General features: G+C 47.7%; 1 protein-coding gene across 5 annotated transcripts in view; it reads right to left on the reverse strand.

Moving 5' to 3' along the window:
* The window catches only part of LOC119176497 (A.superbus venom factor 1), a 267,863-nt gene that overhangs the window by 43,998 nt on the left and 206,973 nt on the right, over positions 1–16,892 (reverse strand). For all 5 annotated transcript variants that reach the window (XM_075877793.1, XM_075877790.1, XM_075877791.1 and 2 more), the window contains 3 exons: positions 10,578–10,653; positions 7,328–7,484; positions 6,570–6,647 (listed from right to left, as the gene is read on the reverse strand). In XM_075877793.1, the coding sequence (XP_075733908.1) occupies positions 6,570–6,647; positions 7,328–7,484; positions 10,578–10,653 (311 nt within the window). The remainder of the gene's footprint in view (positions 1–6,569; positions 6,648–7,327; positions 7,485–10,577; positions 10,654–16,892) is intronic.

A 16,892-nucleotide genomic window follows, 5' to 3' on the forward strand; every position in this document is an offset into this window, starting at 1 on the left:
TATACATCGCCTCACTGAGGCGATGACTAGTCTCACACGTCATGTCTACCCACAGGTTGATACTCAATGGGGAAATACTGAAAGGAAAACGAATTTAGAAGGTGGCTGTCTAAAGTGGTACTTACGAGCGCACAGTATAGCTACGATGCTGTTCGGTGACACATTCTGAGAGCAATAAGAATTTTCCCACTTCAACTCAAACACACTCAGTCAACCTAACCTCAATAATTTTTGCGAAAAGAATCCCAAAAATTGCGGGAAAAACGTGACACAAACGATCAGGCATGACTGAGACAGCATATGAAATAGATAAAAACTGACACAACAGATGTGATAGTATTCTAGGGTGTGCGCATTCGAGATATTTTGCGAGACTCGATACTGCAGGCATGCGTGGTGCTTGGCACACCGTCAATAACGCAGTCCGTAGACACGCGGATGCGTTCGAGACAATAACTCCACTGCAGGCGAAAGCCCTATATATTTTTAAAACACCCGTGAACAGCTTGGCCTAATGATGTGGACATGGTGTCCTGCGGGTCCAAACACAACATGATTATTCGGGAATAATTTCGCTGTATCCAAGTAGAAGAGTGTTGCTCTCCCCTCCCGTCGGCTGCCGAGGCCGTGAGTGAAACCCATCCTTAGCAGTGTGACACGAACTTGATTTTAAATTTAGTACTACCGAGCGGGGGCACCGTTCACAGAAAAAAATGCAAACTTTTGTATTCTCTTACCAGGAACATTATCGATACTGTTTTCGTTATTCATCTGTAGCCTGAGGTAAGCAAAAAAAAAAGCGAATGCAAACAATGGAATTGCGTACTAAGCGAACGCATGTTATGTAGGTGTGCAACGGTGGCCATTGAAGAGCTCTTGTCGTGACGTCAGTCAGGCATCCCACCAAGCGGCGCCACGTCAACTTCTCGGGGCTAATAGGTAGCAGTAAGTGGCCGCATGGTTTCACAACTGTAGTGCGCCATGGTTTAGATTACCGTGGGATGACACACAATGTCTGCGCGCAGTCATCACAAGTAAGACCTAGTCGGCCTGTCAGTAGAAAACATCAGGAGTAAATTACTTGTTTCATATCTCCTTCAGGCGCTGTTTGAACATCTAGGGCGCTGCGCGAAGTTACCAGGAATTTCTAAGCAAATGAGGCAGCACGCTAAACTTTTCTCGGCCTCTTCTTCATGAAAAAGTCGTACAGTATCAGGCCGATGCAGCACACCTACCAGCTTAGAACTTTAGGGCCGTCATAATTATTTTGCATCTACTAAACAATGACTACCAAACTCTTTATGAATTGCGTGTGACTTCCGTAAGGAAAGCGGGAAAGTAAAAACGACATATTTTACCATACTTACGTTAGTTAGTATTGTAGCGGAACCAATGAGTACGATTTCAGAAGCGAGCGGGAAAGAAAAATGAAGAGGAAAGGCAGGGAAGTTAACCAAGCTCTAGCTCAGTTGGCTGCTCTATACACGGGTGGGGTGAAAGGGAAGTAATAGATAACATAGAGAAGAAAAGATTAAGCAAAAGACGAAATGAACAGTTAGTGTAAACACACACTACACGAACTCGCGCTGGTAGTTCACAGACGCTCATCAAGTCCGGTCATTTTCAAGTAGCACAATAGGGCTTTCGTTTCCTTCTGCTTGTACTAAACCTTGTGGCAAGATCTGAGGATCTCCCTGCCTGATTGTGGACTTGCATCAATGCGATAGAGCTTGGTTCTTGGAACAGTTAGTCGAGTCTGGTAGCATTCCTCGAGTCATTACAGTTTAGCTCTTCAGCCAAGCATTGCATCACCGAAAGAGCTAAGCAACGAGGCCCGTATCAACAAAGTTCTTGCGTTACATTGAATTTTAGAGATTGTGACGGTAAATAATTTTATTGGCTGGACCTATCATTTGCCAGGACGACTTTTAAATGACAAGCTGTTCTCAGATAAGTTTTTAATTGCATTCAGCCCCAGGTGCTTTCCGTTTCACAAACGTACGCATATCTCTGACGACGACGAAGTGCTTCTTTCATAGAACACTTGTACTTGTGTCTAAAATTTTCTATTTGTTTTTATGCAAATTCTGGGAGCTACCACACTCTCCTTGCGAGAATGGATGAAGAAGCCTCTCAGGACCTTCGCGGTGGACAACCACTACGTCTGGCAGCGGCTAGGACACGCGGTACCACCTCAAGCGGCACAGACAGTGAGGCAATGGAATTCAACTCAGACGACTTAGAGTCATCGGATGACGACTACACAGTCGTCCTGAGCCGCAATGCAAAAGGAGACAGCTACGAACATCGTCGGCGGCGAGTGTATCCACCGTGCAGGCTACCCAGCGGCGCTGGCCGCACACTATACTCTTCATGGCCGTTGACCCTTCGGCCAACATACGACTGCTCAACAGGCAAGTACTCTCTGCATATCTCGAAGGACTCGCGCCAAATGAGATTAAAGGCGTCAAGATTAACTCACGGAAGAATGTTCTGGCAGTTTGTGTTCTACACCGTAGTGCGCTGCAAAGCCTACATAACATCACGAAAATGGACAGAGTCAAAGCTAAATCAGTGATCCCCGCAGGCTGTAACAGCAGTGTTAGCGTCATTTATGACGTGGACATTTCCACCCCCACTGACGATTTCCCTATCTTGATAAATCCAAATACAGACGACATCCTCATCTGGCACATTGCAAGGCTCGGTCATTTCCGTTGCCTGAAGCTTGTTTTTGAGCGAGACAGTCTTCCACCACACGTAAAAGTTGTCCAAGTTCGCCACCAGGTCTGTCCATACATATACCAAAGCCCCAACAATGCTACAGATATTTCAAGATGGGACACGTAAAAGGAGTCTGTACTAGCATTGTTGTGTGCCCGAGGGGTGCTGAACCTCATTAAGAAAACATCTGCCACGCAACTGTGTTCAAATGCTCCAACTGCCACGGCGCTCATAAAGCGTCGTCTAAAGATTGCTCGCGAGTGCGGATTGAGTGCTCGGTGCCCAAACGAATGGTGCGCGACAATTCAACGCACAGAGAAGCCGCTGCTACTGTCAGGCGATTTCAGCATCGCCACAAAATATCATCATAAAACGTGGTATCTTCCGATAGAGACACGGCATATTCCGCAAAAACAACTGGTCACTGATCATAAAGCTCTGCGAAAACGGATACATCGAAAACAAAAGCAAGGCCAACATTCCCACCTTGTGAAACGTGGCCTTCACTTTCACGAACACAGCCTGATTCAGAGGTATATCGAATCCCGCCAGCCTCGGTGCCCTCACGAACCACTGATGCAAAGACGACTGAGAACCGCCAGGTCATTAACATGTTCGAAACCCTAATGAGCGCAATACACATGCTCCTAAGCAACATGAACAGTCCTTCAGTGCAAAGCGCACCGCAGGTGCTGGACACTTTGAGTACGGCGCTTGCAGCTCTATGGTAAAACTATGGCCCGTGACATGCTATCCTTTAGAGAGGAGGTGAAGAAAGCATCTGTACTTGAGTGGAATGCCAGAGGGCTTAGGGCGTGTATGTCCGACATCCGGCAATATGTATTCACGAGCCAGTTCTCCATAAGTGTGATTTGTGAGCCGAACCTGTCAGCTCACATCAAACTGTCTGGATATGAGTGTTTTATGTCTTCTACCCACGGAGAGCGCAGCAAGGTTTTTTGTGTTCATATGGCGTGTCTTGACTTATGTTCATCACCCTGTACCACCTGACGAAAAAACCAGTATGGTTAAAAAAAAAACAAGATCACATTCACAATCATTGGAGCCTACTTATATCTATCAAGTCATCTAGACCGCGAGCACTTGCGCGGAATTTTGAATAACTGGCGATTTCAATGCCCACCACTACTTGTGGGGAAGCTCCAGGGTCCACACTAGAGGTAGACAGTTAGTGTCTTTTGATTCTGAGTGTGGACTTAGCCTCGTGATTGAAGGTAGCCCTACTTATCTGCGTGGATCAGTCTATAGTAGTTGCCTGGAGATCACTTTCGTCTCACTCTTGTTCGCCAAAAGAGTACATTTGTTTTAGGATTTGGAAAGAAGGGGTAGTGACCACATCCCAACATACCTGAAGATTGACGGCTGAAGATTGAAGTCTGAAGTCTCACAGAGCTGTCCAGTGCACCGATTGGCAAAAATACAAGTTAATCATGAAAGACTCTATTGGCGACTCACCCTTCAACCTAGAGGACGCGATAAAGAGTTCTCTACAGCCCACCACGCGTTTGCTTTCGGTGAGCTCACCACACAGTGATATAAACATTGAACTCGAGAAACTTCGAGCAATTCGTCGTCGTGCAGAACGACGTTATAGATGCACGAAGTCTTTTGATGATATGAGAGTGGCCAGACGCACACAAAAGAAAATACAGCGTCACTGGGACAAGGCGGACAAGTGACGATTGGTATCTTTTAGCGAGTCCTTGAATCCAAGAAAGTCTGTCACTGATCTGGAGAACTGTCTGGGGTCTTCGCACAACCACTGCTCAGCGCTACCCATTTAAATCTCTGGCACTTCACTACGCTGCGAAGAAATTTACATCGCAGAATTTTTCTGCCGAAGGGTTGCCTGTGGGGCAAATTCAACTGGGACGAGGATGTCCGACTGTTCTGTAGCCTCATGTACAGCCTACCTGTAATATCTAACACGTGCAAACCTAACCTGTCCACACACCAAATCATTCAAGCCCATGCTCTTAGGATATGCCTTGGTTTACCGCGCCTTGCATCGACGGCTGAAACCATTGCCATTACACAGGACTACCTGATCATGACGCACATCACCATTGAAACGATGCGTACGTACCTCAGGCAACATGCTAGGAACCTCTCTCACCACATGGTAAGCCTCGGTACAGAGAGGTCCCGAACAAAATTTAGTGGAATTGTCTGTGTGCATCGTGCATAGTTTACATCAAGTTTTACGCCTGCGGAGAAATCAGTGTATCCTCTGTGGTGCCCGACTCTTCCAAAAATACGTCTTACCATTCCAGGAATACAGAAAAAAAATCTAGTTTGCCTTCGTCCGCCCTAAAACAATTGAGCCTGCACCTCTTGCACGAAGTGCACCATAATTACGTGCACATATACACCAATAGTTCAATCAAAGCGTGTAGTTCTGGCGGTGCGGCGGTTGTACCAGTTACATGAATCACCCTGCGAATCAAGCTGTCAGACGTCACTACGTCTACAGCGTCAGAACTTTCGGCTTTGCGTGCCGTCCTAGAGTACATCACATCCCAGTGACCGAGTAAACGGGCTGTCTTTTCCAACTCAAAACTGGCCTTACAGAGCATGCAGCCAGTACTTCGACACTTAACGTACGGGGTTGTTAAGCTTCCTCACCACGTCACAGAAATAGGTCACGGGTCAATTTTTAGTGGCTGCCCGGTCCTTGTGGCAACAGTGGCAATGATTCCACTGACAACGCGGCTCGCACATCCCACCAAGAAGAGCACAACCTTCCGATTCCTTTGTCAAGGACAGACGCTGCATAGCAACTTCGTCACCTGGCACGTAGTATGTGTCTCCCGGAGTGGAACACCCCAAGCATTGATTTGATTGATTGATATGTGGGGTTTAACGTCCCAAAACCACCATATGATTATGAGAGACGCCGTAGTGGAGGGCTCCGGAAATTTAGACCACCTGGGGTTCTTTAACGTGCACCTAAATCTGAGCACACGGGCCTACAACATTTCCGCCTCCATCGGAAATGCAGCCGCCGCAGCCGGGATTCGAACCCGCGCCCTGCGGGTCAGCAGCCGAGTACCTTAGCCACTAGACCACCGCGGCGGGGCAACACCCCAAGCATAAGACATACAAGACTCTACCAAATAAACCCTCCAATAGAACTACAACCTCCATCCGGACTTTGTCGACGTGAAGTTTCGCTTCTTTGGCAGCTTTGGTTGGGGGTTGCTACAAAAGCATATGCAACCCTCATTGGGTTGACCGACAGTGCGGAATGCGATGTCTGTGGCACCGAAGACATCAACCATCTGCTATGCCGTTGCTCTCAATTTGCCTCTGATAGACAAAAGATTTCTAACGCATAGCGAGAATTAGACAATGAACCACTCTCTGTGAAGATGCTACTGGAGCATCGTCCTCGTCCTTCGTCGGCTGAAAAGGCAGTCAAAGCCGTCTTGCGCTTTTTTGAGGACTACAGGCCTATGTGAATGCCTTTATCTTTTGTATAGTGCTACCGCTGCATGCGCGTCAGCCCATTGAATGAAAATATTTTTGTCTCTTTCTCTTCTTTTTCCTTTCTCTCTCTCATCTTTATAGTCCCCCTTTCCATTCCCTCAGCATAGGGTAGCGAACCAGGCATGCGCCTGGTTAACCTCCCTGCTGTCTCTGTTGTTCTTGTCCTTCCTTACTACACATATCTCTAGTGCCAAGTAATGTAGAGGACATTAGTTTTGTACCATACCTTGGACGTTCGCCAGGAGTTCCACTACATCACTTTGTAGTTAGTGAGGTATTAAGTCGTTCGAAAAGTCTGCTTTGAACTTTCATAATGTTATCCTCATTAAACTTACCTTAAAGCCGTTGTCATCACACTCCTGAAGGGTGATGAGCATATAGGCCGTCAGTGCTGTTGGGTGGTCCAAGTCTCCCTGAATATTCGAGGTTTTAACAACAGTTGTACAGTTAGTGTCCATACACGATGAAGTAAGTGCAGTGTAGGAAGAACAGTAGCGCATATTGATTTCCGAGGCAATATTTAGCACTTTGTACCACTTGCCATAGTTCCTCTGAAAATTGTTCTGATCGTGTCTATGAGCACTACGAAAACATTACACATGTAAAGAACCCTTACTATACTCTTCAAAACGAGAAATTCCAAGAGTAATAAGATTGATGACTTTTATGAAGCAGATAACACCTGGGTGTTATTTAAGAAATGTTACTTCAGGTTCTGCTTCTTCAGCTCAGCTCATTACATTAGTCCTCACCGAAAAGAACACTGCCTGCCAGATTAAGGTTGCCTCTCCTGACCTTTTTTTCTTAGCTTCTCAAAAAGAGTCAAGGTACAAAGAACAGTACTTGACGCTTATTTCACGTTTCATAATAAAGAAGGGATAAATTTTGGAGAGTTGTTTCTTAGTCTGACACAACGGTAATGAAGATCTGTAGTTATCGAAACTAAGAATATTATAGGAGACACTAATTGCACTGTTTTAGGTGTATTGTAGTATTTGTATTATAAATTCGAAACACGTAAAGGGAACGAAAAGAGAACTTGCCACGGGCAGGCACCAAACCTGCAACCAAGAAGGACTCAATCTGTACGAACCACTAGCCTACTGTGCCACCTTCGTTCTCCATCAGTGAACTCTCCGTTTTCTCCCTGCTTACGGGCAATGTAGCTCAGCCCGCTGGTAATAACCGCTTCGTCAACCATGATGACTTTGGTTGCTTGGCACAAAGTACGAATGACGTATGCGGTGAGCCTGTAAAAAAGACAGTCGAAATCTGGGGCATCTCTGGCTGGATGTTAAAGAAATGTCTCAGCAAGAATTGCTTTTAACAGAAAACTTTATCAGGTTTTCGTTGTTGAATTGTGATACGCGATGTCTGTCGGTGAAGGGCAATAATTATTTATAAGTGAAAATTTTGTGAATTCTGTCCCTGTTTAGGAAATAAATAAATAAATAAATAAATAAATAAGTTAACATATAAATAAATACTATTTCTACATTTACGAGTTTTTCCACGTCATATTGTGTCCCACATCTGGTGGTACAAAGGAACGCGGGAATCGCAAAGTACACTAGATTCAGCAAGATTGAGATATTGAGCGTAAGCGTGACGCAGCTGCAGCAGAACGATTTTACCAAGCTTCGCGATGATGAAAAGAATATTAACTCGAAGAAACCATGAGCTCGAACACACAAGCTCATTAACCCCTAATTTCTGCCGCATGAGCAGGCATGGCCACATCGGCGACGAAACAGTCATGTTAGCGTGGCAGCCCTCGGTCGCGCTGGTGTTCGCCAACTCTTCCGAGGTGCGCTGACACGCATGAGCGCGCGCCGCGTCTGTTCTCTGTTTCAGCTATGGCGCAGTCACGGACGTGCTGGATCGCTAGCAGCGCAGCGTTTCAGTGTTATGCGATCTATGAAGCCACGGCCGAGCTGGCAACAGCATTCCAGTGTACGCCACTATGGTATAGCGGGGTGCTCGGCTGCTAACCCGAAGGCTGCGGTTTCGATTTCTCGACTTGCATGAAAGACGCGTTCGATGGCAACACCGGCGTCCGCCGCGTGTCTTATTTTTGGCTCGCTAAAAACATGGCATGTGTTTCCACTATTATTTGTTGGTGTACCGTGGCCGCGTTCTCCGACTAAGTGTAATGTTCACTGTTCGGAAAATACATCATTTAGATATAGAAATTATCTCTATCTAAGGAACTCTCAAAAGGACATTTATTGCTTTTGGCCTTCACTCGTATGGCCTGGCTACCACCACATGAATACTGCACGCTACCTGTAGCGTCAAGCCAATAGAAAATGAACGGCATTTGTCATTACTGCCATATGACATGACGTCACTTTTCATGACGAAAATAGACAATGTGTGCCACCGTAGTCCGAAATCAAGGTAGTTTGTCCCGTCCATTAAAGTACAGCAGCTTTGATTTCAATGTTGCCACTTGCGCAACAATATTGGTGAATTCCACAGCACCAGAACAACCAATGAAAAAGACATGCTCGAATTGCGTCACAGGGCTACTTTAAAGGGGACCTGCAACACTTTTTCAAGTAGCCATGCAATGGCTGCACTAAAGAAGCTTCTTGCCTGATGATCACCACGGCAAATTTTTTTAGAATCCGTCCAGTACGACTTGAGTACCAAAGATTTGCCGCACGCTGTAATCGCATTCTCTCTTTTCTCGTCTTTGATTTGATTGATTTGTGGGGTTTCACGTCCCAAAACCACCATATGATTATGAGAGACGCCGTAGTGGAGGGCTCCACAAATTTTGACCACCTGGGGTTCTTTAACGTGCACCCAAATCTGAGCACACGGGCCTACGACATTTCCGCCTCCATCGGAAATGCAGCCGCCGCAGCCGGGATTTGAACCCGCGACCTGCGGGTCAGCAGCCGAGTACCTTAGCCACTAGACCACCGCGGCGGGGCTTTTCTCGTCTTTTCCCAACAAAATTAATCGAAGCTAAACAGAAAGAAATGTTATGGGCAAAGAAAATACGTCACGCGTGCCATAAGAAATATGTGCTCAAGGTCACGATCGTGACCTTGAGCACACATTTCTTTTTTCTTTTGGAATACGCAGCCTTTTCAGTGCGATCGCGCTGGCACACGTGGTGACGTCCCAGCTTCCCGCGGCCATCCCTGTAATGACCAAGCACACCATGTTCAAATCAGCCAATGGCTGATAACACGGCTGTGACGAGTGGTTTTTGAGATTCTTCCGTCATTTGTCGAGAGAAGATAAATCAATTTTTAGCTGACTGAGAATTTATTTTGAACTACAGGGCGTGTGCTGACACTACCGTATCTGGCTTGCGTGTTCTCGCAAGCCTCTACTACCGATCAGCAGTGTCTTCTTACCATGCTAAAATTGTGTTGCAGAGCCCTTGAAAAGAACACCAGTGGGTAAAAGTTTCCGGAGCCCTCCTTTATGGAAAGCTTTTTGCCGGGCTAGTTGGCGTATAGCTATAATACAGGAAGGAGGCGCAACATGGGACAAAGACGGCTAACGACCTCTGGAATGGTTGTCATCAGCGCGCTTGGTGACAGCCAAGCGCAGTGCCGAAACACCACTGGCACTCCAGCATGGTCGATGAACTTACAACCATTAATAAAAAAAAAAGAGGGGAGACGCGACACGCTTGTTTGCATTTCCCTCCTTTTGCAGCATGAACGGGGTTTTAGTGTGAGCAGTGCTTAATAGTGTTCGCATGCAAGAGTCGTTTGCCTGAGGGGTTCATAAAGGCGCGTTTACACTAGAGCAACACGACACTAATTTTAGTCTGCTGATTGTCTTTAGTAGCGGCTTTTGTTTTGTCTTGTGACCATCATATTTACACTGAAACGACACCAACAGTTTGCCGGTGGTTCGTGAAAAACTTCGTCTGCGCCTTATTGTAATGACAGCCTTTCGTCGGCCAATTCTCTAATCGCACTAGGGGCACACGCAGCGTCACTGAATGAACTTGCAAGATGAAATTGAAACAGAGGTACCACCTGCTATTCATTTTCAGTCGAGCTCCCTGCTCTGTCATTGTTCCTCTAGGGCTACGTGATGCAGACCCCGCCATCCTCCAACAACATGGGAAATTCTCGCTCGGCCACTGATCTCCCGATGAGCCGCTCACTACAAGTCTGTCTATGAGTTTTGCTAGAGTTGTTAGTCTGCCATCACGTTGCACTACGACGACATGCTGTCTTTTGAGGCATCGCCGTAGTCGTCGGCCTGGTGTGAGCAGATGGTCCGGTGACTTCGGCGGCCTCAGGTCTGCGTCTGTGTCGTGTCGCTCTAGCGGAAACGTGCCTTAATAACATAACTGTGGTTCTTACCACAAAGTCGATGGTAGACGCGTAAAAATGCTGAAGGAACCGTCCGATTTTCGGTACTGGAGTATTGTACTGTACGCTAGAAGAAAAAGAAAAGAAAGCATATCGTTTTAAGCGATTCACGAGAACATTTCCAGCAGAACAAAACTCATGAAGGCCACTGCTTGTGCAGTTATTAATATACAAGGTCAGCTAATAATCAACTGTAATATATGAAAACCCCAACCAAAGGTTAGCCTAAATTAAAACCGTACACTGGGTTCGAATGTTTTTTTAAATACAGAGGCTCGCAAATGCACACACAGAACCTATTCAATATCTCCAAGAGGAACAGCAAGGATTATCTGAAAGTAAATGAAAATCGAGATCACAGAAGTGAAACAATAAAAAAGTAAAACAATCACACCGATAAATAAAACGCAAATATACAACTAATTTACTCGTTGACCCTTTCTTCCTTTTTATCCTGTTGGATTTTAATACTGAATTCAATAACTATATATGCAAAATGAAAAAAAAATCTTTCTCTGCGAAGAAAGGCTGCATGTTTCACGGCAAATGTCGTCGAAAGACGATAGAGTGAACAAAACGTTTATTTGATGTTCTGCGCGAGAAAATTGGTGAATTGTATTCTGGACGCGCTGCGTGCAGCGATCCGTGCAGCGAAGACAAACGAGCGTATCGAGGCACGTGAAACACGAGTGCTATCTGGCAGTTATCTTCGAAAACAAAGGAAGGCGTGCGCGCCCACGGAGAAAGATGCGCACCTGTCTCGGAGGCGATAAGGTGTAGAACGCAAAGTGACGGGCAGGTGCCACCATGTCGTCTCAGCAAAATGTTGGAAACACTTGCCTTTTTGAGCATCACGTTGCACTGTCAGCGCAGCGTGATAAACTCAATGGTCCTTAGAATTACCTACGTGTGCCTTCTCTAGTATAAAGCCACACATAGAAGAGAAAAGAGAGAAAGAAAATTTATTGCGGAAAGGCAGGGAGGTTAACCAGAAAACATATCCGGTTTGCTACCCTGCACTGGGGAAAGGGTAAGGGGAAAAGGAAGGAAGAGAAGCACAAACACACATACACACACTCGCACACAGTAGTGTCACAATCGTTCAACGAGGCGGGTCGCTCGCAGAAACTTCATCAGCGCCTTCGTTGCTTTCTGGCGTGAAGCTCGATCTTTCCGACATTCCAAGATTGACTGCTCAGAAAATGGCTGGTCATCGAGGCGAGCAAACACTGCTGAGAGGGACTGTCGCTGAGAGCTGTACTGGGGGCACTGACATAAAATATGTTCAATTGTTTCGTCATTGTCGCAATGATCGCATGTAGCGCTGTCTTTCATTCCGATGCGGCAGGCAAAAGCGTTCGTGAAAGACACCCCAAGCCACATACGGCAGAGAAGGGTCGTCTCGGATCGGGGTAGGCCAGATGGAATAGTAAGTCGTAGGCATGGGTCCAGGCGGTGAAGACGGGTGTGGAGAAAACCGGGCGTATCCCGCATAGACCTTGCGACATCCTGCGCAAGCGTATTAATCTTTGCTGCTGCGTCGCTTCTTGATAGTGGAATAGGTTCCATCACTCCATTTTCGTGAGCATTCTTAGCTGCATTGTCGGCATGCTCGTTACCGATGATGCCGCAATGGCCTGGTAACCACTGAAAAGATATGTTATGTCCTTCGTCTATTAGGTGATGGTACAGTTGTCGTATTTCGAGCGCCAATTGATCTTGAGGTCCACGACGTAGAGTATTGTGTAGACATTGGAGAGCTGGTTTCGAATCAGTAAAAATGCTCCATTTTTGTGGTGTCTCTTGGTCAATCCTGCGGAGTGCGCTGCGGAGTGCCGCGAGCTCCACGGCTGTCGATGTCGTCTTGTGTGACGTTCTGAACTGGATGGTTTCGGCTCTTGCTGGGAAGATCACAGCTCCTGCAGATCCTCCAACAGTTGTCGAGCCATCCGTGTAAAGTTTGACATGATCTTTGTATTCTTCGTGTATCATGAGTAGTATCATCTGCTTTAAAGCTGGCGCCGAGAGCTCCGCCTTCTTGCGAATCCCCGGCACTGTCAAGCGCAGTTTTGGTCGGTCCAAGCACCAAGGAGGTGTTAGTATCCGTTCCGGAGGTGTGTAGACTGTTGGAAGGCACTCACGGAAAGTCAATACTCTCTTACAGAAGGAGGCACTCGGTCGATCTTCTGGAAGCGAAGCTAGGTGGTGGGCAGGGGCGCGAGCAAGGTGTCTAATATGAGCTCTAAGCACCTCCAAAGTAATGTGCACAGTGGCCGGATGATCTTTGGCGATTGCGATGGTTTCCGCTGTTGATGTACAGCGTGGTAATCCAAGACAAACTCTGAGTGCCTGGCCCTGGGCGTTTTCTATTGTGCGTATACTGCTTTTGCAAGCGTTCGTCAGAACCGGCAAGCTATACCGCAGGTACCCCAGAAACAGCGTTTTGTACAAATGCAACATCGCGTGCACTGATGTGCCCCACGTTTTGCCTCCGAGGAACTTGAAAAGTTGTGCGATGGCCGTTAGGCGCTTCTTTAGAGTGGCCACATGGGGACTCCAGCAGAGATTTCGATCGATCGTGACCCCCAAAAACCTGTGAGTCCTGGCGTAGCAGACATTGTGTCCATTGATGGCGATGGGATATGACGTCATTGCCTTCCGCGTGAACGCGACCAGCGCCGATTTCTCAGGAGAAATCTCGAGGCCTTGTTCTCTAAGGTACGCCGATATTGAATTCGCTGCTTTCTGGAGTCTCGCACGTACCTGAGGACGTGTTACACCTGATGTCCAGGCACAAATATCATCTGCATAGAGAGATATCTGCACGGAATCTGGTATGCGTTCAACGAGACCGATCAGAACCAGGTTGAACAGTGTGGGGCTCAATACACCACCTTGAGGAACACCACGGTGTGTATAATGTTCAGAAGTCGGCCCATCATCAGTTTGCATAAACAATGATCTCATATGTAGGTAGCATTGGATCCAGCGGTATACTCGCCCACCCAAACCAACTGACTCGAGGGCGTCAAGTATGGCTTCGTGAGAAACATTGTCATATGCTCCTTTGACATCTAAAAATAGTGCGACTGATAACCGTCTGCTCATTTTCTGGTGTTGTACGTAGGTCACCAGGTCAATGACATTGTCAATGGAGCTCCGAAGACGACGAAAACCGGCCATGGCGTCTGGATATATTCTATGGCGTTCTAGGAACCACTCGAGTCTGGCAAGGATCATTCGCTCCATCAGCTTCCCTACGCAACTAGCCAGCGCTATTGGGCGGTATGATGTCAGCTCTAGAGGCGATTTTCCAGGTTTGAGAAGTGCAACCAACCGGCTTGTTTTCCACTCTCTGGGGACCGTTCCATCTCTCCAAGACTCATTGAATACTTCCAGCAAAGCATTTCGTGCTCGATCACCGAGATTGCATAATAGGCGGTATGATATGCCATCCGGCCCAGGCGATGACGATCGATTGCATGAAGCAAGAGCCACATTCAGTTCTTCCATTGAAAAAGGCAGGTCCAGGTGCGGGTCAAGTGAATGTGGCGTGTAATCAGCAGTAAGGGCTTCTGTGCAATTTGGTGGGCCCGCAATCTTCCTACAAAAATCTTCCGCTACCTCGATATCCCTTCTATTTTGGAAAAGGGCCAAGGCTTTAAACGGAAAACGTTGTTGGGGAAATGTGCGTAGGCCTCGCACGGTTCGCCATATTTGAGAAAGCGGTTTGCGAGGGTCTAGACTCGCGCAAAATTTCGCCCACCGTTGAAACTCCAGTTTGTCTATACGACGCTGGATCTTCTTTTGCATGCGCCTGGCCATCCGTAGATCTTGAATGGATTTTGTGCGTCGATATCTACGCTCCGCACGCCGACGAGTCGCACGGAGGCGCTCTAACTCCATGTCCGTTTCTGAGGGCCTTGAAGAATATGCCAGCGTGCGCATCGCACTCTGCGCTGCTTGTTTGATCGCTTGCTCAATGCCAGAGGTTAAGCCTTTTTCACAAGCGTGTTCAATGTTGGTTGTGAATGCTGAAAGATCGATCCTCCGTACGGTTTTCGGCGGGTGGTCACTAGCAAAGCCTTCGATGGTGAGATAACTGGGGATGTGATCGCTACCATGTGTCTCGATGTCTAAAAACCACTTAACGCTTGTGGCGAAGCGACGTGACACGAACGTCAAGTCCAAACAGCTGCTGTACGTTGATCCTCGCAGAAATGTAGGGCTCCCATCATTAAGTAGAGACAGTTCATGAGTCGATACAAATGAAGCCAGCCTCCGGCCCGTGGTATTGACTTTTGAACTTCCCCAGATTGGGTGGTGGGCGTTGAAGTCCCCTATAATTATCCACGGATCCGGGACGCTCGAAAGAATGTCATCCAGTCTTTGGCAATCAAAACGGGCTGAGGGAGATAAGTAGACACCTATTAATGTGAAGGTGAGGGTTTTCTGCTTCACAGTCAGGCAAACATATTGGTTCTCATCATGAGGCGACACAGGTTGAATGATGTAGGTAAGCTCCCGACGAATATACACAATGACCTTGCTGCTTTCGTTTCGGGTTTTGGACGGGATTGATTCGTAGCCAGATAGCCTGATCGGGTTTGATAATTTCGGTTCACATATTACGATGATTGGGAAAAGGTTAGAAGACACGTACTGACGAAAATCGGAAATCCGTGATCTAAGTCCTCTTGCGTTCCACTGGATGACTGATGCTTCTCTGACGTCTTTGCGGAACGATTGTTGATCTCCTGCCATGACTCTACGCGAGGGAGGCGAGGACTGGGCTCAGCGCGTCCAACACCTGTAACCCGCTTCGAGCGGTTGGAGTTCCCAGGCTTCTTAGTATGTCTGCCATGACAGCGACGAGGGATCGTAACATCGGGATGATCTGTCGATCGACCCTTGACACATCCTCAACGGAAGTAGACTCGGTGGAAGGTGTAGGGCGGCGAGGCCTCGCAGGAGGCTCCTTTGCAGGCTGTGTACGCGGAAGCGTAGGCCACTCATCCGCAGCTGTGAGCTTCTCCACTTCTTTTCGCTTCATGCTTACTACTTCACTCGTGCTCGGAGGAAATGGGTTATGCGCAACACTCTGTCCTACACGCCTCCGTCGGCGACTACGTCGCCGCCGTACCCTTTCAGCAGCTTCTCTGTGGGTTGAATTGTCCCTAACCATTTGTTTGATAATGGCGATTTCCTTCTTAATCCGAGGGCATTCCTTGGATGCAGCATCATGCGGACCATCACAGTTTCTGCACTTCAGACTTGTTGCCCGACATGCGTCTGCAGTGTGCGGCTCAGCGCATCGGGGGCATACTGTGGTGTTTGTACATACACTCTTGATGTGACCAATTTTCATGCAGTTATGGCACTGGAGTGGTTTAGGGACAAATGGTCGAACAGGATGTCGGAAGTGTCCCACTTTGACATGCGACGGAATGGAATCTCCTTTGAACATTATCTTTACACATCGGGTGTTTCCGAGGCGAAGTACATTCGCGATGAGAACTCCTTCGTTCGCTGGTTTTATGAGAGTTGGGAGGTCCGAGTTTGCTATGGCCAAATCAATGTCGTAGATTACTCCCGCCGTGCAGGCACCGTCCATTGGAATAACCGGTCGTACTTTGATGCCTCCCAAATCTGATACTCTGCGAAGCTTGTCTATGGCGCTGGCAGTCATTGTGTCCACAGCTAGAATATTCTTCCGCGTGTTCACCCGGATATCCTTAATGTCGTTTGGTGCTACCCCCTCAAAGTACACAGAGAGAGCTTGCCTGTTTACTGCTCGAAGGCTGATGGTGGAGTCCTCGGGCATGAAGAGGATGGTGTGCGGCCAGCATTCTCCTTTTGACTGAGACGTTAATGTCCCTGCTGGTGAAGACGACTTGATACTTCTTCTTTTGGCCTTCCTGCTTCTCACGGTCTCGAAGTCGTCATCCGACGAGTCGTCGCCAGTGGCCGAGTACAGTTCCGTGTCCTCGCTGGTGCTCGAACAGGTGCTTCGTTTCCGCGACGAGCTTGCCAAAGGTGGTCTGTGGTCGGACATAGCCGCAGAAGGCTCCACGTCCACAGCCATGATGCAGTGACTATCACCGTTGGCCTCACTGGTTCTGGGCCAGGCGCGCTGATTTACCGAGGAGCTCGCCATAGCAGACCTCTGGCTGGGCGGACCAGTGGATGACTCCGCGTCCGTCGCCTTGGGACAGGGAGCAACGTCTCCCGTAGAAAGCGAAAAACTTGATAACAATGCTCGGAGCCGAAAGCAGAAGCGTTCTATGAAGAGACACTTCGTCGTCG

Source organism: Rhipicephalus microplus, chromosome X, assembly GCF_043290135.1.
Source record: "Rhipicephalus microplus isolate Deutch F79 chromosome X, USDA_Rmic, whole genome shotgun sequence".
Classification (NCBI taxonomy): domain Eukaryota; kingdom Metazoa; phylum Arthropoda; class Arachnida; order Ixodida; family Ixodidae; genus Rhipicephalus; species Rhipicephalus microplus.